The sequence below is a fragment of the Salvia miltiorrhiza genome, chromosome 1 (genome assembly GCF_028751815.1).
Source record: "Salvia miltiorrhiza cultivar Shanhuang (shh) chromosome 1, IMPLAD_Smil_shh, whole genome shotgun sequence".
Classification (NCBI taxonomy): Eukaryota; Viridiplantae; Streptophyta; class Magnoliopsida; order Lamiales; family Lamiaceae; genus Salvia; species Salvia miltiorrhiza.
Window position 1 is genome coordinate 29,202,352 of NC_080387.1, and position 21,581 is coordinate 29,223,932.

Sequence of the window (21,581 nt, forward strand, 5' to 3'; positions counted from 1 at the left end):
TTCTTTCTCCAAATTTCTACAAATTCAAAGCATTTCTGAATCGATTTGCTTTCTCCAAAAAGAAAAAACCCCTTCAATTTCTACAAATTCAAAGTGTTTCTCCTAAAAAACCCCTCCACAAAAACCAACCCCAATATGCAACACCATCGATCCACCTCTGTTCTGATGCAGATTTGGTGGCGAAGTCAGCGGGGGAAGAGAGCGGGTTGGAGGGAGAGACGGCGACGCCTAGAGAAAAGAGAGAGAAGTAGAGGGCGGGGATGCAGAGGGAGGCCGGGGATGCAGAGGATGAAGGCGACGTCGTTGTAGGAGATGAGGGGTTTCAAGGAGGCGGAGAGAGAGGCGACGTGGCGGAGAAAGGAGGAGTAGGTGAGGTGGCGGCGTCGATGATGAAAAAGGTGTTGCATGTGGTTGGCGGTTGAATGGAGGAGGGAGATGGCGTATTGGAGGATTGAGAGGTGCTGAGATGGCGGTGGGTGAGGGACGGCAGTGGACTGTGGTTTGTGGGTTTCTTTATTTTTTTTAATTTAGCCTTTAGAGTGGGATCCACTCTAATCAAATTAAAATAAATAAATAAACAGCGTTAACGTCTGTTAAAAGGCGGGGGGAATTTGGTGCGATTTTGCCACGTTAAGGAAGATTTAACAGGGCATTCAATCACGTCACACACAGAAAATAGTAAAACCTAAACACTCTAACTGATTTGTTTGTTTGTATTAATTCCCTAATGCACTTAATTAAATAACTGAAAATAAATCTAATTCTAGCAAAGAGAAAACAGAAATAAACAGAACACTAGTACCGATGAAGAAAATAAATATGGACCCTAGGCAATAATTAAAGGAGAACTAACTAATAACCTATTGAAATAAAATACTAAAAATTGAACTAACGAATTGAAAATACTGAGCATTAAATCTACTTACTAAATCTACTATTCTAGAATAACATAATTAAATCAATAGTGATGAGATAAAACATGGGCTTAACTGAATGAGTGCAAATAAAGCTGGCTGGGAACCTATTGGCCCAAGCCCAATTTTATGGCGCAGATAGCGTTTTCACCGAGCCTATAAATTGGGAGAGCCCAGTGAAGTAGGGTTTTTAGCTCAGGGGTGAAGCCTAATTCTCCATCGCAGCAGCGTTCAGGTACTCTCCTCGCCGCGTCTCTAACATGCTTCATTCCTTCTCACGCGTTCTACATTTGGTTATTTTCGTTTCAGCTTGATGATTTTGATCTAGATTTTTTTCATGTGAAGTTGATGCGTGTTGTGAGAATTGTATAGAACGTGTTTTTAATCATTTGAGGAGCGTTGCAATGTCAGCATTCTCTATTTGTTTTATGTTATTTTCCTGTTTTGTTGATCTCAATAGATTTGAAATGAATTCCAGTGCTTATTTTCCTGTAAAAACACACAAGATGTTATGAATTCAGCAAAGAGTCGATAAATTGAACATATATGGTTGTAAAGGCTTTATCTTTATTAGAGCTGGATTAGTTAGCTGAACTTTCTTTCATTTATTCTGCTAGAATCTGAATAAATTGTTTGTTTTTTATTTATTTTGTTTCAGAGCAAAGGAGAATGTCGCACAGGAAGTTTGAGCATCCAAGGCACGGGTCACTCGGTTTCCTGCCCAGGAAGCGGGCTGCTCGCCACAAGGGAAAGGGTATATCTACTTGTTATGTTAATCTTTTATTCTCGAAGTTCACGTAAAATGTTTGATTATGTGCTTCTTCATTTCTCATGATATGAAAGAAGATGGATGAGTCGTGATTCAAATAACAATAAAAATTGGCTACCAAGAAGAAGTCAAATTTTCCTTTTGGTTCTTTATGCATTGAATCTCTATTGCCTTATTCTCAGGATATTCTCAGGATTGCAGTTGTCATAGCTCTATAATATGTTATTTATACATATATAGTCTTTTTTCCTTATGCATTTTGTATTATATTTTCATTTGTATATCTTGCTTTATTTGCACATCTTGATGTGTTCTTTGTATTTTTTTTATATGGGCTGTCTGTGGTGAATATCTTATTTCCATTGAATTTTCATTGTAATTGCAGTGAAGGCTTTCCCCAAGGATGACCCAACCAAGCCCTGCAGTCTAACAGCCTTTTTGGGATACAAGGCTGGAATGACCCACATTGTCCGAGATGTGGAAAAGCCTGGATCAAGTATATATTTTGTGCATTCAGATTTCCATTTTCTACCTATTTTCTCTAAATTGACTGCTTGACACATACTATTTCAATGGCGATTGTCTAATAATTCATAGATTCTCATGTACTGTACACTACACGTATCTTTTCAGTCACTTTTCAGTTGCATTTTTTCCTTTCCACATTTCTACAAGTGTTAGAAAGCCCATAACATGAGTACTTCTTTGTATAACCTCCTTGATCCTGGTTGGCGATTTAAATTTACTTGTACTACCCTTAGTTTTTCTAGTGCGTGTATCTGCATTGTTTGGTGCATGAATTGAATACATTGACATTGATAATGCAGAACTTCACAAGAAGGAAACTTGTGAGGCTGTTACCATCATTGAAACACCACCCATGGTCATTGTTGGAGTTGTTGGGTATGTTAAGACTCCACGTGGTCTTCGCTGCTTGAACACAGTTTGGGCCCAGCATCTCAGTGAGGAGATTAGGAGGAGGTTCTACAAGAACTGGTGCAAGTCCAAGAAGAGGGCCTTTTCCAAGTACTCAAAAAGATTGGAGACTGATGAGGGAAAGAAGGACATCCAGTCACAGCTGGAGAAACTGAAGAAATACTCAAGTGTTATCCGTGTGTTGGCTCACACCCAGGTCTGTGTCTTGAGCTCCCTCTACCCCAATAAAATTCAGTGTGGTCTTTTGTTTGTTTGGTTGTTACTGACGTGATGCTTCTATTTTGCAGATAAGGAAGATGAAGGGGCTGAAACAAAAGAAGGCACACTTGATGGAGATTCAAGTTAATGGTGGAACTATTGCTCAGAAGGTTGACTTTGCTTACGGCTTCTTTGAGAAGCAGGTCCCTGTGGATGCTGTATTCCAGAAGGATGAGATGATTGACATTATAGGTGTGACCAAGGGTAAGGGATATGAAGGTGTTGTTACTCGTTGGGGTGTAACACGTCTTCCCCGCAAAACCCATAGGGGTCTTCGTAAGGTGGCTTGTATTGGAGCTTGGCATCCTGCTAGAGTTTCCTTCACTGTTGCTAGGGCTGGTCAGAATGGGTACCATCATCGTACTGAATTGAACAAGAAGGTCTACAGGCTTGGTAAGGCAGGAACTGAAGAGCACACTGCCAGTACCGAATATGACAGGTAAATTTTTCAATGCACAATTTTCCATGCCTTTCAAGAAGTTGTTCTTGGCTTCTTTGTTTACCTTTTTTTCTGTTTTCATTTCCATTGACTTAAAGATTCTGCATTGGTTTTTCTGTAGAGATGATAATATTTTGAAAATTGGTCCTAGATCGGTTAAAAATGTTTTTGGAATAAAGTACTTACTATGGTGAATAGATTAGATTAATTCCGGAACAAGCTAGTAGTTAGTTTTTCTTCATTGCTAACTCCTTTTTTAAAAAATGAAATGATGCAGGACTGAGAAAGATGTCACTCCAATGGGTGGATTCCCTCACTACGGTGTGGTGAAGGATGATTACCTGATGATCAAGGGTGGCTGTGTTGGACCCAAGAAAAGGGTCGTTACCCTTCGTCAATCTCTCCTGAAACAGACTTCTCGTGTGGCACTTGAAGAGATCAAGCTCAAGTTTGTTGACACATCGTCCAAGTTTGGACACGGACGATTCCAGACAACCTCAGAGAAGCAGAAGTATTACGGTCGGGTGAAGGCCTAAGAAGTATCTTAAGAGGGATCCGAGATAGTAGTTTCTTTTTTCATCTGACAGTTTTGCTTGTTTTGTCGTCAAATTTCTGCTCTGCGACATTGTTTTCATCTCAAATCATTTTAAGAGATATTTTTGCCTTGGATTTGTCATATTTACATGTCGAGGATAATGTTTTTCATATACTACTAAACAGGTATCTTGAAGTATAAAAATGACCATAGAGCGTTTACATATATAATACCAGCTTAAATAAGTAGCCAACTCAGTCGGAGAATGAATTTATGGTCTCCAGCTGCAGTTTTGCTAGGGCAACGACGAGCTCTGTGGCTGTGTTGATGGCGTGGTGGGCTGCAGCCAACGCCTCTTCCAGATTCTGATTCATCAAGTATGAAGAGCGGTCGTGCCTCTCTGCGTAAATCCTTAGCCTCTCTTCTGCTTGTTTCAATGCCTCACTTATGATCATCAACTTGTATGTCTTCGTTTTCCTATTCTGCACTTTCCGGCAATGCGAGAAACGAGGCCGAAGCTCCTAACATTGTTTGGGTTTTGGCATTTGAGTGGAGGAACAAATAAAACGATGTCTCGAGTTTTATTCTTGGCTTCATCTATGGGGAAAATTGAAGTGTATGGCACGTGCGTTTATTTGTGAAAGTCTGTCTAGAATCAAAGAATTTACATATAAGCACGTGGGGTACAATCTATATGAATTAGAAGATGAAGAGGTTCAACGTTGTTGCAAGGCTATATAGAAAATTGAGTTTCTTAGACTAGAAATTTCAACAATTTAGAATAATTGGCCGCGACTACTAGTACACGAAAAGAAAAAAAGAAGAAGAAAAAATTGAAAATTTTAGAACCATTTGCTTGTCACTCGTGCAAATTTTATTCGACAAACGGAATTCATTGAGATAGAATTTTAGTAGATAATCTTGTGCAACGCAAAATGTAAATTGTTGGCCTAAAACAAGAGAATGTAGTTCTGCTTCCGTATTTTTATTTTTGTGCTTTTCATACATTGAAAAATTTGTTCGCTGGTAAAAGCAGTTAATATCTATTTTTGCTCGCTATATTTTTATCTTGAAACAATGGTGTCAAATGGCCACATTGAACATGCAAACACAATATTTGACCACTAATTGAAAAAACACAAATTATGGCCATTAATTAGGAATATGCCTAATATACCCCTAAATCAAAACAAGATTATTTTTCTATTTTTTTTAATTCTCTGCGCCCTATCTACCCCTTGACCCCACCCTCCCCCCAAGCCAATTTTTTTTTTTACTCCCCTGCCCCCAGACCCCCCGACCCCACCCAGCCCCCCCACCCACCACCCACCCCGAAGCCAAATTTTTTTTTTACTTCCCCTGCCTTGTCTACCCCCAAACCCCCGACCCCACCCACCCCAAAGCCAATTTTTTTTACCCCCTGCCTTGTCTACCCCCCAGGCCCCCGACCCCAACCACCCACCCCCCACCCAAGCCAATTTTTTTTTTTTTTTTTTTTACTTTCCCTGCCTTGTCTATCCCTGCCTTGTCTATCCCCCCAGACCCCCTACCCACCACCCACCCCCAAGCCAAAATTTTTTTTTTACTCCCACTGCCCTGCCTACCCCCCCCAGACCCCTGACCCTACCCATCACCCCCCCACCCACCCCAAGCCATTTTTTTTTTTACTCCCCCTAGATAAAAATAAATCAAATTTTACTTTTGTTATTTTATTTTATGGTACTTATGGCACTAATAGTGCCATAAGTGCCAAAAGAACATTCTTAAACACTTTCCCCTAGGGTTTAAATATTCCATTTAAGGTTTAGATCATCCATTTAGGGTTTAAATGTTCCATTTAGGGTTTAAATGATGTTGTTGTCTATAAATTTGTTCTGCATGTTTGGCACTTATGGCACTAATAGTGCCATAAGTGCTAAAAAGACCATTTTACTTCATTTTATTTTGGATTTTCGTTGGCACTTATGGCACTAATAGTGCCATAAGTGCCATAAAATAAAATAACAAAAGTAAAATTTGATTTATTTTTCTCTAGGAGGAGTAAATTTTTTTTTTTGGCTTGGGCGTGGGTGGGGGTGGGTGGGGTCGGGGGTCTGGGGGGTAGACAGGGCAGGGGGAGTAAATTTTTTTTTTTTTGGTTTGGGGGTGTGGGTGGGTGGGGTCGGGGGTCTGGGAGGTAGATAGGGCAGGGGGAGTAAAAAAAGAATTTTCATTGGCACTTATGGCACTAATAGTGCCATAAGTGCCTAACCCGACCTGCGTGCCTGATCCTACCCGGCACGCGACCCGCGCTCCCGACCCTACCCAGTCCGCCCAATTAAGGGCAAAAACGTCCCAAAGCTATAAAGATGGCCAAAATTTATGTTTTTTCAATGAGTGACCATAATTTGTGTTTTACGATTCATTTTGGCTATTTCAAGATTTTACTCTTTTATCTTTCCTGTAATTTAATAAAAGAATGCAATATAAAAATTTGTAAATGTCACGAGGGATCATTTTATGGCCGAGTAATATATCTTATTTTCGATCATTCTTATCGAAGTATCAGCCCTATTAGATTCGAGCCAATGCAAACTGGAGTATAATTTTTTGATCTATTTAAAGAGACCCGTCAATTTATAATTGAATTGACATTCCTAGTGAGACTCAAAGATTGTAGTATCTTTTTTTCCGAAAAATATTGCAGTTTCCCTTTAATTACACACATATTTAACGTATCCCCAAATTTAGAGCTGCTAAAGCCGAGTGATCCCAATAACGACGAACAAGCAGCAGAAACAGCAAGAAAGACAACCAAGAAGTTACTCGGGAATGCTATTGATTTATTAAAAATCAATTTGTTAAAAAATAAGGGTCATAATAAATCAATACATATATCCTATAACTCATCATGTGGTTCATCCTCACCAGAGCTTGCTCCATAAATCTTGTTTATAATGGGATTGCACACACCTTCCACCTCTTTCATCTTCTCATCCAGATCATCTTTCTCAGCATCTTGGTTACCATCCAACCACTCCATGCCATCCTTCAATGCCCTCTCAATCGTTTCCCTCTCATCAGCTTCAATCTTGTCTGCAAGTTTATCCTTGTCGTTGATGCTGCTCTTCATGTTGAAGATGTACGTCTCTAGTCTGTTCTTCGCTTCCACTCTCTCTCTCACCTTCCTATCCTCCTCCGCAAACTCCTCCGCCTCCCTTATCTTGTCCTCGATCTCGTCTTCGCTCAGACGGCCCTTCTCGTTGGTGATGGTGATGGATTCCGACTTCTTGCCCGCCTTATCCTCTGCTGTCACATGCACTATGCTATTCACATCCACCTCGAACGTCACCTCTATTTGTGGCACTCCCCTGCAACCAACGTCTTCCATCAACATCATTTCTTATGATCAAATTAGTAGTGTGAGCTTACCTTGGAGCAGGTGGAATGCCAGACAGTTCAAACCTCCCAAGCTCGCGGCAGTCTTTAGTTAACGCTCTCTCTCCTTCATACACCTAGTGTGATAAATGAAACACATATACTATCATCACATCACCATTTTATTAATATTCAATATATATGTGTATATGATCAAGATTCATTCATACCTTGATTGACACTGTGGTTTGTTGGTCTTGATAAGTAGTGAAAACTTGCGACCTCTTGGTTGGTATCACTGTGTTTCTTGGGATCAACTTCGTCATCACCCCACCCACCGTCTCGATGCCAAGGCTCAACGGTGTCCTGTCGATCACCAAGAGGTCTGCACACAACAAAGGTTAATTGTGATTTAAGATGAAAATTAACCTATAACAAAACACACAATGTTCACATCAAATTACTACCTTCTCCGCCAGCTTCTCCACCAATGATTCCGCCTTGAATGGCTGCTCCGTGGGCCACGGCCTCATCCGGATTCACGCCCTTGCTCGGCTCCCTCCCATCGAAGAAATCCTTCAACAGCTGCTGCACTTTAGGAATGCGCGTGCTGCCCCCGACGAGCACGATCTCATGAATCTCCGACTTCTTCAAGTTCGCATCCTCCAACGCCCTCTCGACCGGCCCCATCGTCTTCTTGAACAGATCCACGTTCAAATCCTCGAACCTCGCCCTTGTCAAGGGCTCAGAGAAGTCGACACCATCAAAGAGCGACTCAATCTCGACACGGACTTGATGTTGGTTGCTGAGAGCTCGCTTCGCCCTCTCACACTCCCTTCGGAGCTTCCCAAGGGCCCTCCCATCTCGGCTCATGTCCTTGCCGTATTTCTTCTTGATCAGCTTGATGAAATACTCCATCACTCTATGGTCGAAGTCCTCGCCTCCGAGATGAGTGTCCCCGCTCGTGGCGAGCACCTCGAACACGCCGTTCTCGATGGTCAGCACGCTGACGTCGAAGGTGCCGCCGCCTAGATCGAAGACGACCACGTTCCTCTCTCCCTTCTTGTCGAGACCATACGCGATCGCGGCTGCAGTCGGCTCGTTGATGATACGAGCCACGTCGAGCCCCGCGATCGTCCCTGCATCCTTGGTCGCCTGCCTCTGCGCGTCGTTGAAATACGCTGCAACATCAAATTAATATATCAAACACTTGTTATGAAAGCACAATAGTTTCTTTTGTCCCGGATTTTTTTTTGCTACAAATGAAGATTATAACAATAAGATAGTTGTTCCACGTTCTTCCATTTTAGTTTGCCACTAATCCACTCACAAAATATATATTTTCATGTTCGAAAAATTTATGCCAGTTAAGTACAATAACAATAATTATTATCCATACAGATCCACTCGCAGATAGCACAACTGTTGAAGCAGTTATTTGTTGCAGCGCGGCCAACTCGATCGACGCTCTTGAAAAATTAGTAAACACTATTTTTTTACCTGGAACTGTTATGACTGCTCTTTTGATCTTCTTCCCCAAGTAAGACTCCGCCGTCTCTTTCATCCTCTGCAGAATCATCGCGCTGATCTCCTCCGGGCTCAACACCTTCGCCTCACCGTCTTTCATCTTCACCTCTACGTAAGGCTTCCCGTCCTTGTCCACGACCTTGTACGGCAGCATCTTCATATCCCTCTGCACCTCCGGATCATCAAACCTATACGCGATCAACCAAAAAAATAAAAAATAAATAATCGATGATGCGCGAGAAATTAACTCAGTGTGACTTACTTCCTTCCGATGAGTCTTTTGACGTCGAAGACGGTGCGCTCCGGATTGAGAGGCGCCTGGTTCTTGGCGGCTTCTCCAATCAAGCGCTCGGTGTCCGTGAATGCCACCCACGACGGAGTGATTCGGTTTCCTTGGTCGTTGGCGATGATCTCTACTTTTCCATTTCTGTAAACTCCAACGCAGGAATATGTTGTCCCCAAATCAATTCCGATTACTGTGTCTCCCTGCGAGCCCTCGGCCGCCATTGCTATGCCTACGAGAAAATCTGCAGCGGAACAACCACCAAACACCATTAATGTAAAAACAAAATTGAAGAAGAATGCGGACTCCAAAAACAATTAATTGATGGCGATTCATCGAGTAGTTGATCAGAACTAACCTGAAACGAAGAGGAGAAGAATGCAGAAAGCGGCATTGTTAAACGCCACCATGGATTTTGTAGCCATTTTCGATGCTTTTTCTTTTTTCTTTCTTTTGCTTTGGATGAAAGTTGATTTGAAGTTTTGAAGGTAGTGGATATATATAGGTTGCGGTGAGTGAAGGTGTGATGCATATAGCTAGAGTGTTCTAGCCAATGAGTAAGTGACACGTCAGTTTTTCTGCGTGTTGCAACACCGTTTGACTGATGACTATGAAGATCTGAATGTTTTAATTATTCCCTTCACGAATGACGGTAATTATTAACTAAGGAAGGGATAATAGTGTTTCCAATTTTAACTCGAAGTCGAATAAATATTAGTGTTTCCTTTCCTTAATAAAAAAAATATTTTATTTCCATAAATTAAAATAAATAATTCCACCTATCAGTGCATTGATCCCATCGTGATTTAAATTTTTTATTTTATTTTATTTTATTTTATTTTTTCTTCTCTATTTTTTTTTGTTTCAAAAAATCATAATTTAACAAATAATAATATATTCAATATTTATACTAAAATGAAAATCATGAGGCCTTTTAAAAAAATGAAAATCATGAGGAGTGCTTTAATTTGATACTCCCTCCGTCCACCAAAAAAACTCCTACTTGCCCTTAAATATTTGTCCACGAAATAAACTCCTACTCTGCTTTTTAGACAATTATACCCTCCCTTGCTTTTAAAATTACTACACTTTTACCTATTGGGCCCACTTTATTCTACCATTACTTATGTAATTACTCTCCCTTAAACTTATTATTATTATTATTGTTGTTGTTGTTGTGTTGTTATTATTATTATTATTATTATTATTATTATTATTATTATTATATTATTATTATTATATTATTATTATTATTATTATTATTATTATTGTTGTGGTGTTGTTGTTTGTTATTATTATTATTATTGTTATTATCTTTATTATTGTTATGTTATTGTATTATTATTATTATGATTATTATTATTATTATTATTATTATTATTATTATATTAGATTATGTATGTTATTGTTAGTATTATTATTATTATTATTATATATTATTATATTATTATTATTATTATTATTATTATATTATTATTATTATTATTATTTATCCATATTATTATTATTATTATTATATTATTATTATTATCTTATTATTATCCTTATTATTCTTCTTCTTATAATAATATAATAATAATAATAATAATAATAAATTTATTATTATTATTATTATTATTATTATTATTATTATTATTATTATTATCAAATAGCTAGTGAAAGATTAGTAAAAGTAATCACAATACATAAACACTACCCTTTTAGACCTTTACACCACCTTTTTCAGTTTTCTTAGTATCCGTGCCGAACCCCAACTGGGAGTTTTTTTGGTGGACGGAGGGAGTATATGATTTGTGAAAAATATATATATAGTTAAAAACTTATTCTCATTTAAAATTTGAGGTTTGTTTTTAAATTAATTTCTTAAAATTTCTTCCAATTAATTTATATTTGTCTTACCGGTTTATTGAAAAGGTTTTTCATTTCCTTTTTTCCTTACCATAATAATAAGAAAGTACTAATATATATACACTTTTATATATTTTATATATAAATAAAAAACACACAAATGTATACTTACTAGACTATTAATTTTTTTAATACAAACATATATCATTTGTTGCAAATATTGTTAAAATTTAAATTTACATAATAATAATTAGAGTGAATTTTGAAAATAGCCACTTTTAAATAGTAAATCTAAAAATTGGCAATTAAGATAAAAAAAATTAAAAAATTTGGCCACACTTCTCATTTTACCCTAGCATATAAAAATTTAAAAATTATCCGTGAATTCACAAATAACATTCACTACAAAAAAATCGAGGATTACCGGCGGCGAAATTCCAGTCGGTAATTATCGGCGGCCCAACGACGGCAAAACAAGGCGGGTCATTTTTTTTGTTTAACGGCGGCATTTTCGCCGCCTCTACTTACCGGCGGCATTACCGGCAACATTGTCGCCGCCGGTAATTAGAGGCGGCACGCCACCGGTATTTACAAAATAATTTAATTTTACTTTAAATTTAAATACAATGGGGATTACCGGCGGCATTGCCGCCGCCAATTGTTAAATTAAAGTGACCTCCAGATCCCCTTTTCACGCAGACCTTACGCACGCCTCCCTCCAGACCCTCCCTGCCGCGCCTCCCCCCCCCCCCCCCAGTCGCCGCCTCGCCGACCCCCAGCCATCGCCGCCGAGCCACCGTCGCCGGCCAGCCACCCCTGCAGGTATTATTTCTCTCTCTTTCTCTTTATCTCTCACTTTCACATTTCATTTAATTTATTTCTTTAACATTTTAGTTGAACGACGCCGCGCCGCTGCCGACACCGCCATCGCCACCGCTCCGCCGCCGACCACTACCGTACGCTTTCGTTCTCGTTATTTGATTTATTTATTAATTATTTTGTTAGATTAAAATTAATATTAATTAGATTAATTTTAATTAATTTATAATATTTGAAGTATGATTAATTAATTTAAAATTTGTTTTTTAATATTATTTTGTTAGAATCTAATTAATGTTAATTTGATTAATTTTAATTAATTTATAATATGTGAAGTGTGATTAATTTTAATTAGTTAAATTATATTTAAATTTGTTTTTACAATCTAATTAATAATTTGTTGGAGTTTGATTAATTTTAAATTAAAGTTTGATTAATTATAAAGCATGATTAATTTTAAGTATGAATTTGTTAGAGATTTATTCATATTAAATAATTTTGTTAAATGAAGTATGATTAATTGAATTTTAAGTATGCTAGTATGTGTTTATCATGAAATGATATTATATTATATATTGTGGGATAAATTTAATCAATTTCTTAAGGATCTTCTCCCTTTGGGATAGAAATTGATTATTTCTTAAGGATCTTCTCCCAACAAATGATTGTTTTAAATTTCAAACTTTATTTTTTATTGCTTTATATGTATTGTATTATTGCTTCGACATTGGGAGGCCGGGTAGACCTAGTATAGGCTTAGTAAATTAGGACCACTATGGTCACTATAGCTGCTGGTAGAGTCGAGCACTTGGTAGTTAGGATAGTGGGGTTATGCTGTCGAAATTTTGTTTGATTCAAGTAATTTATGATATTTTATTTATTTATTTTCAATTAGAATTTGCAAGAATGAGTGATAATCGCATGTGGATGTATGCGAGATACAATGATCGTTCTGCATTTGAAACGGGGCCAGAGAGTTTCCTTGATTATGCGATAAATCAAACGGCGTATACAGATGGAATAGGTAACATTAGGTGCCTGTGTAAGAAGTGTAACAATGAAACCTTTTTATATGTACCTACAGTCAGAAAACATGTTACTAGGCGTGGATTTGTCCACAATTACACAACTTGGGTTTATCACGGGGAAGCACCGATGTGTATGGCGACAGAACATGCTGGACCTAGTAATTACCAAGTAATGGATGAGGATGATGGGTCATACAATAACTACGAAAAGATGGTGCATGATCATGCTGGATCTAGTAATTATCAAGATGTGTCAAATCTGGAGGAGCCGCCAGGTTAGTAGGGGGTCTTCTCAAAGCACAGGCACTTCCATGATGTCTCAGCAGCTGTATGAGACACGGATCTCCACGCTGGAAGAGCGCCTTCAGGCCGAACAAGCAGCACGTGAGGCCGAACGAGAGGCTTCTCGAGCAGAATGTGAGGCCCTCCTGAAGCGTATGGCTCAATTCGAGGAGTTCATGAGGCGGTCGGGTCAGCTACCTTGAGCAGCACTTTATGTTTTGGAACTATTAATTTCATGTTTTGGACTATTTAATTAATTCATGTTTTGGAACTATTTGTTTGAACTATGTTTAGGAACAAAATTACACTTGCACTTTCTTTTTACATTTATGTTATGTTGAGCAACTATTAATTTCATGTTTTCAAACAACATTACAATTACTTCGTAACAAAGTAATAAATTCAAAATAACGACGAATGGAAATAAATTCAAATTACTTATCTTATAACAAATTATCTCCTTGTTTTTTTATAAAAATAAGGACGTATGGAAATAAATTCAAAATACAATTATCATGATAAAATACTAATGGTGTATATAAACTATATTGATTAAAAAAAAATTATATAATAATAATAATAAATTAATAAATAAATACTTTTGCGATATAAAAATAAAGACAAAAACGAGTTCGATCCGTAATTAACAGCATCTCATCGATACCATCTCGATATATTATAAGGTTATGAATATATATATGATTTTGTATATTGAATTAGACTTTAAATGAATTAATAGGTACTATATATATATCAATAATACGAGTGTTCTGTACTAGTGACCATTCGAAAAGAACTTCAAAGTTAAGGAAAAACTCCAATTTTTTTGGAAAAATCCGAATTTTGATGCAAAAACTCCAATTTTTTTGGAAAATCAGTATCTACAAAAGTTTATAGGAAATTAATAACCATCCACTTCACATAGTAAGCCGGATTTAGATACCTCCATTTGCTAATGGAGGATCTACTCCTCGCCATCTTTTTTCCCAAAATTAAAAAAGAAAAATGAAAATAATCCAACAACAATTGAAAATTAAGATATTGCAGTAGCAATCAACGGAGAAATCAAGAAGATTTCAACTAAAAAGTCGATGCATATTTGTTGATGATGTGATGATTTTTAAGAAATTAAATTCATAATTTATTTTCTAATCTAATAGTGTATAAGTGGAAAAATAAAAAATTCTTATCATATCTATTACTACTTCCATCCACTAAGAATGTACAAACTTCCACTAAGAATGTACAAACTTTTGGGGGACAGATGTTTTAATAAAATAGTTAGTATATGTGTGTTAAATAGAAATGAGTGGTTGTAATTAAAAATAGAAAATAGGGTCATGCCAAAAAAAAAAAAAATAGTATACTCTTTATAAACATCAAATTGAGTATTTTTTTTAGACGGAACCTGTGGTTAATTTATTCAAGATCACTCCGTACAATATCCTTAAGCCAACTAGGGAAATCTTGAGACCATTGCATAGGATGCTCAATGTGGCGCACAAATTGCACTAAACAATGTGTGGCTTTATTTGCCGTACGATATATATGAAACACGCCAATCACCAAATTCTCCCTCGCAACATTTATATATGTCCCGGATGTCATTGGGCAAAAAAGCTCGATCCTCCTCCGATCCGGCCATCGTCCGGGTTGCCAACATGGAGTCAGTGTATATCGCCATCTGTGCAAGCCCAAATTCCATGCTCATCCCATGCACCACAGCCATAACTTCGGTAACCATAGAGCTAGACGTTGGTTGTGTTCTCTTCGATACAGCTACACAAATCTTCCCATTGTGGTCCCGCGCGATTAAGCCCACTCCAAACACGTTGTTATCCGCGTCATGCGTAGCGTCCACATCAACTCTATAGATGCTACGCTTTGGAGGCTGCCAACATTTTGAGCCCAGAGTCGAGTCATCCCTATAATGGCACTCACCGTGAACATGGGTTAGCCCTCTGAAAATTGTCCCATAGCGTAGCACACTCACTTTCCGAAACAGCCCGCCTCTACAGAAGATTATGAGTGTGGGAGATCATGCTCTGGCAGACCTGGATCGAGACTTGCAGGACACCAAATTGAGCAATTATTGTATATTCTTAATGGACGGAGATAGTATATTCTAAAATATATAGTAGGGGAAAATTAGTCATGGAAATATATAATTGATAGTAGAATCGATTCAAAAGTAAACCGATCTGGTTCGATTTAAAATTGAGCTAGGGGCATTATGTATATACATCTTCGTCCCTGAAATGGCTTCCTCTTTGGGGACGGCACGGGTTTTAATGAAAAGTTGTAAAGTGTATTGATAGTGGAGAAAAAATGATCTAATTATTATTTAAAGTTATGAAAAGTGTTATAATTAGTATTGGGAGTGGTGAAAAGTGAAAAGTAATAATAAATAAAGTATTATTATTGGTGGGGTAAGTGTCCAAAAATGGAAAAAAAGAAAGAGGAAATTATTTGGGGGACGTCCCAAAATGTAAAAAAAGGAAGTTATTTTAGGGACGGAGGGTATAATTTTTTTTTTCTATTTTATATATATTCATAAAGCGGAAAGTTATAATTTTGATGGTAAGATTTAAATAGGAAAATTATTTAAACATAATAATGTTGGAACAATATATGATATCTTTCCTTCAGAAAATAAGTTGAAATATCTCATAGTATCTTTTTTTTCTTCTTTTTTTAATATCTCATAGTATCTTGGGTCTAAAAGACGTTGTTCAAATTTAATATTGTCAATATTATTATGTGAATTTATTTAAAGTAATCAAAACTCATATAAGCGCAAAACTTATGGTGTTATTTTATGTTTGGGTGATTCTATTCATAGCCCTCATTTTACTCCTTATAGCCTCTTATTTAATATAAAGAGTAATAAATAATTATAAATTTACTATTTTATCCTATAATTTATAACTCTTAAATTAAATACCTAATAAATAGTAACTACCATCCACTTATCTCGCCGTAACTACCTTCCTCTTCATGAAAATGATTTTTTATTGTAATTCTTTGCAATCTTGCGGCATAGAATTGTTGCTACATTGATGTATTCTTTATAATCGTCTAAAATCAAGAAAAGGTGCTCAAAATTCTAAAAAGTATATATACCAATAAAGCCAATCATACCGATTCAATTTTGCAATAACCATTTTTTTTAAAGAACTTCATCACTAAAATGTCAAAAATACAAACTCAAAATTTGCAGACATTAACAGTCGATTTAATTTCCAACTTTCATAAATCTACCACAGTACCTCACTAAAAAAAATGAAGGAAGAAATTAGAATGTATGAAACTCATCACAACCATGACTCCATGAAATTTAAAAAACCTGCAAAATGAACAACAATTTTTTTTTAAATAAACAACAAACATTAGTAAACGAAAATGCCGAAATGCTAAATCCAACCCCCCCTCAACGAGCGCTCACTGCACATTGTTTTGTTGAAATGTTGATACTTTTAGTTTCAGCATATCTTGCTATTAATTATATGGATTGCTTCCTCTTTGTTGTTTCCCGGAACTCTTTTTTTCTTTTTCTTGTTTTAACTAACAATACTTAAATTAAGTTATAAAGAAGATAAATAATTTCAGTGATTCTTTCAGGAGACGAGGCCATGGATTTTGAGAGTTAATGTTGTTTCCTGCATTTCTTTGGAGTTGAAGATGCGAAAATAAAGTTCTCATCTAATTTTGAAGTAATATTTTCTAATCGTATTTATTTGTTATGTTTTGTAGTCCTTGTGTTTGATGAAAATATTTTATTTTATTTTATATATTTATTTATCTGATTATTTATTAAGTATTTAGTTTTAAGGGTTATGGCTATAGGATAAAATAGTAAATCTATAATTACTTATTATTATTATATTAAATAGGGGGTTATAGTGAGTAAAATGAGGGCTATGAATAGAATTACCCTGTTTGTTTACTTGTTTTAAATAAGCCCAAATTGAACTTATGGTGTATTTTATTTGAATTAAGGAAGTGGATTCGTAGGGTCTTCTTAATTGGGCTGATTTATTTGGAGAAGCGCTAAAGTTCAGGCCCACCTCAAATATATAAAATAGCCTTAACAGTACTAAAGTACTAACAATAATAGTAGCAGTAATACTAATAATCAATTATAGTACTCCCCTAAAAAAAAATCAGTATTACTAATCATGACAATACAAAGTTAATAACAGTAGTAACAGAATTACTGTTTTCCATAAAAATAAAAATAAAATACCGCCTTCAAAATTGCTACTACGTACATCCTTTTTTTTTTTTTTTGGATCCAAAATAATTACGTCTTGATAAAGCATATATGGGTGCAAATCTCGGGACTTATTGAATGAAAGGATTTGGATGATCGACCTTAGAGCATCTCCAGTGGGGTGTGTCTTAGGGGGTTTCTTAGATGGTGGTCCCCACTCCCCACATAAGACACACCGCTCTCCAATGCATTGTGTTTTAAAGGGTGTCTTAGCTAGATCTTTATTTCCACAAAATTCATATTTCTACACTTTTATTTTTAAATTCTCAATTTCATTAAAAATAAAATTAAACATTACAATAATTAAAATAAAATTAAAAACATAATTAAATAATGAATTTCGAATTTTTAAATAATGAATTTCGAATTTTTTTAAATTTAAATAATGAATTTCGATTTTTTTTTAATTGGGCACGTCCTCCGGACGCGCCATACATTTCTCGCCTTCAACCCGTGTCTTGGCTAAGACACGGCCTCGCATCAGCCCGCGTCTCCAGTGCAGCCCCCCTCCCCAAGACCCGGATCGATCCTCCACTCGCAGATGCTCTTATAAAAAAATTACATAATGATAACATTTTAATTACAATGATTAAACCGCAAGGAGCCTGAAGGAGATTTTGTTTAGGGGCTTATTACTTTTTCAAAGATAGCTTGCAACTTAGTAGAAATTAAAGCAAATAATATAATTCTTTTTTCATTTTAATGTCAAATGTGTATATTGCTTTACTTAACTATTTATTTATATTTGTGTATTGTCAAATATTATTGAGGTGTAAGGTGTTTATAGTATTGATTGTCTTAAAGAGCTTATGAATCACTAAAACGCCCTCTAAGGCCACTAGTATGTATTGTGTATTAACACACTATTAGTAGATCTTAATTACGTTTCTTTACTTCTAATTGACGGAGGGACGTCGCATTAATTAGCAAAGCAGCCCTTCGGTCAATTACTTGCCTCAGAAAATATTTAGCTCTTAATTAAGATTCTATGTACATATTAAATAGCCATATATGAAAAATCAAGATGGGAAATTGCAACATTAAAAATAATGCATGTGCAAGATAATTCACCCGTACTCATGTTCCAAGTAAATTAACATAAAAAAATTAAGTAATACTCCTACATAGATATAGTATATAAATTAGGATGAGATCCAAATTTCTAGGAAAATTAAAAAGAAAAATATAGACCAACTTTTAAAAAAATTCTTGATTTTTACAACAGTCAAGGCTTCACATGGAAACTCCAGCTCACAAAACTATAATAAATCCCAGAAAAACATAGCATAATTTAATGTTCACTATATATAATGTAACCGAATATATCCTCTGACTTGAGAAAAAAACCAATCACTACAAAAATATAGATAGAACCTGTGAGCTATAAATTTACATTAATTAACACTGCAGGAAATAACATATAAAAATTATCCTAATTATTCGGTTGGCGATTGATGGATAGGGTTACTGGATTCAAGAATCCAACTCTTATCCCTATTGCCACCGCTCTCCCCATCTTTAGGGACTGTTTGGCTCTCTTTATTGATGAGTGAGGAAATGGCAGCTGCAACAGCAACCCTAAACTTAGGATCAGAAGTTATTGCACTCACATTTTCGGACAACGATGTCGTCTTATCGAAATTCCCTCCATCTTGATCTTGTAATAATGCATTAGGGTGAGGAAAAAGCTGTGTGTTCCCATTGAAGTTTGGTGGTTTAGGGATCAAAGAATACCCTAATTGGGGCATGGAGTTTGAGGAGCCAGGGTGGTTGTTTGTGAGGTCCAAAACAATGCCCTTTGTGGGGTCATAGTAATTAGGGTTTAGGGGTCTTAGGTTTGGTATGAATGATGAAGAGGGATTTATGAGGGGGTTGTAAAAAGGAGAATGTTGTACTTGGTTGTTTTGCATGTGGAAGGGATTGTTCACATCGAACATCATGTAAGGCGACGGCGATGTAGCTGATGTTGTTGATGCCATCGCCGTCGCCCCTACTGGAAGAGGATGGTTGTGTGTCCCTTCGTATGTTGTGATCAGTATTGATTTGTCCTCTAGACATCTTTGGACCTGCAGCTTGTAAGATTCAATTACCCATTCATCAACATCAATTTCCAAAATATATTGATTAATTACACAAACAAAGTTAATCAGCATTTTCACGAACTCAGTACAACACATTACTATCTTCTTTCACAACTTCATCACCATTTGCTAAAAATGGCAACTCATAAATAAGCACGCACCAACACGTACAAACTAACAACAATATTTACCATTCTTATTAATTAATTATTAAGTGAGCGTGTAATTTTCAAGACTGATAACATGTATAATTGAGTATTTTTATTCTACTAAGATATCTATCTCTAAGCCCACATTATGATAGAAAGTGCCAAAGATATTGGGATATCCGAAAGTTCCCAATCATCCATTTTAATAAATAATGAATTAATTTTATTATTTTTAACTATCAAGGCTAATCATAAAGAATAAACGAAATGAAGCGTTAATAATAGTGGTGATCACTTTAACATTATCACTAGATATCTTAACATTCATTGATCATATTTAATTAAGAGTATAGTACTAAGAACTCAACCAAGCAAAACGAAAATCATCATGATCTCCAAAGGCAAACATATATAGTGCAGAATTAGTAAATAATTTCTCCCCTAGCTATATTAATTTGATTTACCTATAATTAACAGTGGTGCATGGCATGCTACAGTCGTAGGCTAGCATTAAGAAAATTATGTACCTGTTTCCTCACTGGGCATCCCGGAGCTACAGTGCAACGGTAATAGGCTCGAGGGCAAGGATTTCCTTTTGCAATCTTTTGCCCGTATTTTCTCCATTGGCATCCATCATTCATCTGATTGATTAATTCACCCAAAATCCATTTCAAATCCATTTCAAATTCACTATATGTATATATAATTCTAATTAATGAGAAACAATTTAATTATGAGTTGAATGGATAAAAAAAAAATTGCACTGACCGTGGCTGAATCACATCTTGCCCTGACAGAAACCCTAGCTCGTTTATTAGGTGGAGAATTTATATGGTTCATAATTCCAGTCATGTTGTTGGTGTGCAGAGTTGGCCTGAATGCTCCCATGATCTCCTCCCTTTTCTCCTCCGGTGTATTACTGCAACTGCTCGCCACCCGCAGAGACAACCCTAATCCGTCGTTCTCCGCGCCCTCCTCCGATGCCGATCTCCGCCTCGGGGCCGCGTCGTCCTTCTCGATCACCGATTCAATCGTATTGGGATCCTAAATTAATTAAAAAAAAATTAATTCTGAAAGCTTTTTTTTTTCGAGAAAAAGGTTGCATCGTTATTCACATGACACATGTATATAAAAAACGCAGCTGGTTCATGAATTGATTTCTCTCTTCAATTACCTTGTTTTTGCTATTTTGTTGGATCATAACAAATTTTGTCTGCAGATCAGTGTAATCCTTCATAGTTTTTTCCACTGCGTTTCGTAACTGTTTGTTCTCTTCTTTTACGCGATTCATCTTCATCTGCAGAACCGTCAGCTGGATTGAATTTTTGAACTGTTAGTTACTTCATTAATCAACAAGAGAATTTTTTTTTTTTTTTATCTCTCTCTCTCTGTATATATATATATATACACTTTTACAATCGATCAAAGTTATAATTAATATTCATACCTCTTGTGTGTTGAATCCTTTATGAGAATTTAGAATTGGAGGTGGATCTTGAGTATCTGATGATGGAGCGCTGTGGAGTTGTGCATCCAGCTTAAGGGAGAGATGAGGTTCCATTGTTGCGCTAATCTCTTCTGCTTCTTCTTCGTCTTGTTGTGTTGCCATATAGAAATGATGAGCAAGGATTATATTAATTTATGCAGTTTCTCTCTCTAGATACGAGTGCTGCTTTTGAGGCACAGAAGTCAATTGGCTCGTCCAAAATAAACGAGTTTATAGTAGGGAGCAGCAGTAGAAGTAGAAGTTAGAATAATTAGAAAATGCAATTAAGACGCATCTAATTTTTGACTTTAACCTTTTCATTCTAATTTACAAAATAATATAGGATAATTTTCAATTTTATAGGCGGAATATCAAAATTGTCTCAAATGTTTTTAAAATAACAAATTTATATGTTGGAATTCTGATAAAATGTCACAAACACATTTTCTGACACCAAAATATCAGTGTTTCTATTTATCCTTGCAATATGGTCTTCATATAGAATTCACCGAATTCTTCCACATTTTAGATTTTCGCTTCGAACATCCTATTTAATTATGTAAGAAATTGGACGGTATACTTGTTTTATTGTTTTTA

The 21,581-nt window shown here is 36.2% G+C and overlaps 3 protein-coding genes across 4 annotated transcripts; 1 reads left to right on the forward strand and 2 right to left on the reverse strand.

Annotated features, from left to right (window-relative positions):
* The first annotated feature begins 1,088 nt into the window (after positions 1 to 1,088).
* Positions 1,089 to 3,992, forward strand: LOC131018667 (60S ribosomal protein L3-1-like). Its single transcript, XM_057947382.1, has 6 exons — positions 1,089 to 1,149; positions 1,573 to 1,668; positions 2,069 to 2,179; positions 2,511 to 2,815; positions 2,907 to 3,316; positions 3,594 to 3,992. Exons 2-6 carry the CDS (start codon positions 1,584 to 1,586, stop codon positions 3,850 to 3,852), a joined length of 1,170 nt encoding a protein of 389 aa, XP_057803365.1. The 5' UTR covers positions 1,089 to 1,149; positions 1,573 to 1,583; the 3' UTR covers positions 3,853 to 3,992.
* A 2,664-nt stretch (positions 3,993 to 6,656) lies between these two features.
* LOC131018674 (luminal-binding protein 5-like) lies at positions 6,657 to 9,508 on the reverse strand. The gene is made up of 7 exons (XM_057947389.1): positions 9,377 to 9,508; positions 8,998 to 9,262; positions 8,709 to 8,923; positions 7,676 to 8,389; positions 7,439 to 7,593; positions 7,263 to 7,345; positions 6,657 to 7,201 (listed from the first exon to the last, which is right to left on the reverse strand). The coding sequence occupies exons 1-7, from the start codon at positions 9,441 to 9,443 to the stop codon at positions 6,730 to 6,732; spliced, it is 1,971 nt and encodes a 656-aa protein (XP_057803372.1). The 5' UTR covers positions 9,444 to 9,508; the 3' UTR covers positions 6,657 to 6,729.
* Positions 9,509 to 18,533: 9,025 nt separating this feature from the next.
* LOC131018678 (probable WRKY transcription factor 9) lies at positions 18,534 to 21,211 on the reverse strand. 2 transcript variants are annotated; one of them, XM_057947400.1, is made up of 5 exons: positions 20,946 to 21,211; positions 20,673 to 20,810; positions 20,267 to 20,542; positions 20,026 to 20,139; positions 18,534 to 19,334 (listed from the first exon to the last, which is right to left on the reverse strand). In XM_057947400.1, the coding sequence occupies exons 1-5, from the start codon at positions 21,105 to 21,107 to the stop codon at positions 18,705 to 18,707; spliced, it is 1,320 nt and encodes a 439-aa protein (XP_057803383.1). In that variant the 5' UTR covers positions 21,108 to 21,211; the 3' UTR covers positions 18,534 to 18,704. The 2 variants fall into 2 exon arrangements, with proteins under 2 accessions (XP_057803383.1, XP_057803378.1); XM_057947395.1 differs by having other exon boundaries at positions 18,534 to 19,340; positions 20,946 to 21,191.
* Positions 21,212 to 21,581: the final 370 nt, after the last annotated feature.

Coding starts and splice junctions, on each gene's coding strand:
- LOC131018667 (XM_057947382.1), top strand. CDS start 1,584: ATGTCGCACAGGAAGTTTGAGCATCCAAGGCACGGGTCACTCGGTTTC. Junction 1,669..2,068: donor TGCTCGCCACAAGGGAAAGG/GTATATCTACTT, acceptor TTGTAATTGCAG/TGAAGGCTTTCCCCAAGGAT. Junction 3,317..3,593: donor GCCAGTACCGAATATGACAG/GTAAATTTTTCA, acceptor GAAATGATGCAG/GACTGAGAAAGATGTCACTC.
- LOC131018674 (XM_057947389.1), bottom strand. CDS start 9,443: ATGGCTACAAAATCCATGGTGGCGTTTAACAATGCCGCTTTCTGCATT. Junction 8,924..8,997: donor AAAAGACTCATCGGAAGGAA/GTAAGTCACACT, acceptor GATCGCGTATAG/GTTTGATGATCCGGAGGTGC. Junction 8,390..8,708: donor AGCAGTCATAACAGTTCCAG/GTAAAAAAATAG, acceptor TTGATGTTGCAG/CGTATTTCAACGACGCGCAG.
- LOC131018678 (XM_057947395.1), bottom strand. CDS start 21,107: ATGGCAACACAACAAGACGAAGAAGAAGCAGAAGAGATTAGCGCAACA. Junction 20,543..20,672: donor AACAAAATAGCAAAAACAAG/GTAATTGAAGAG, acceptor TAATTAATTTAG/GATCCCAATACGATTGAATC. Junction 20,140..20,266: donor CAAGATGTGATTCAGCCACG/GTCAGTGCAATT, acceptor TTAATCAATCAG/ATGAATGATGGATGCCAATG.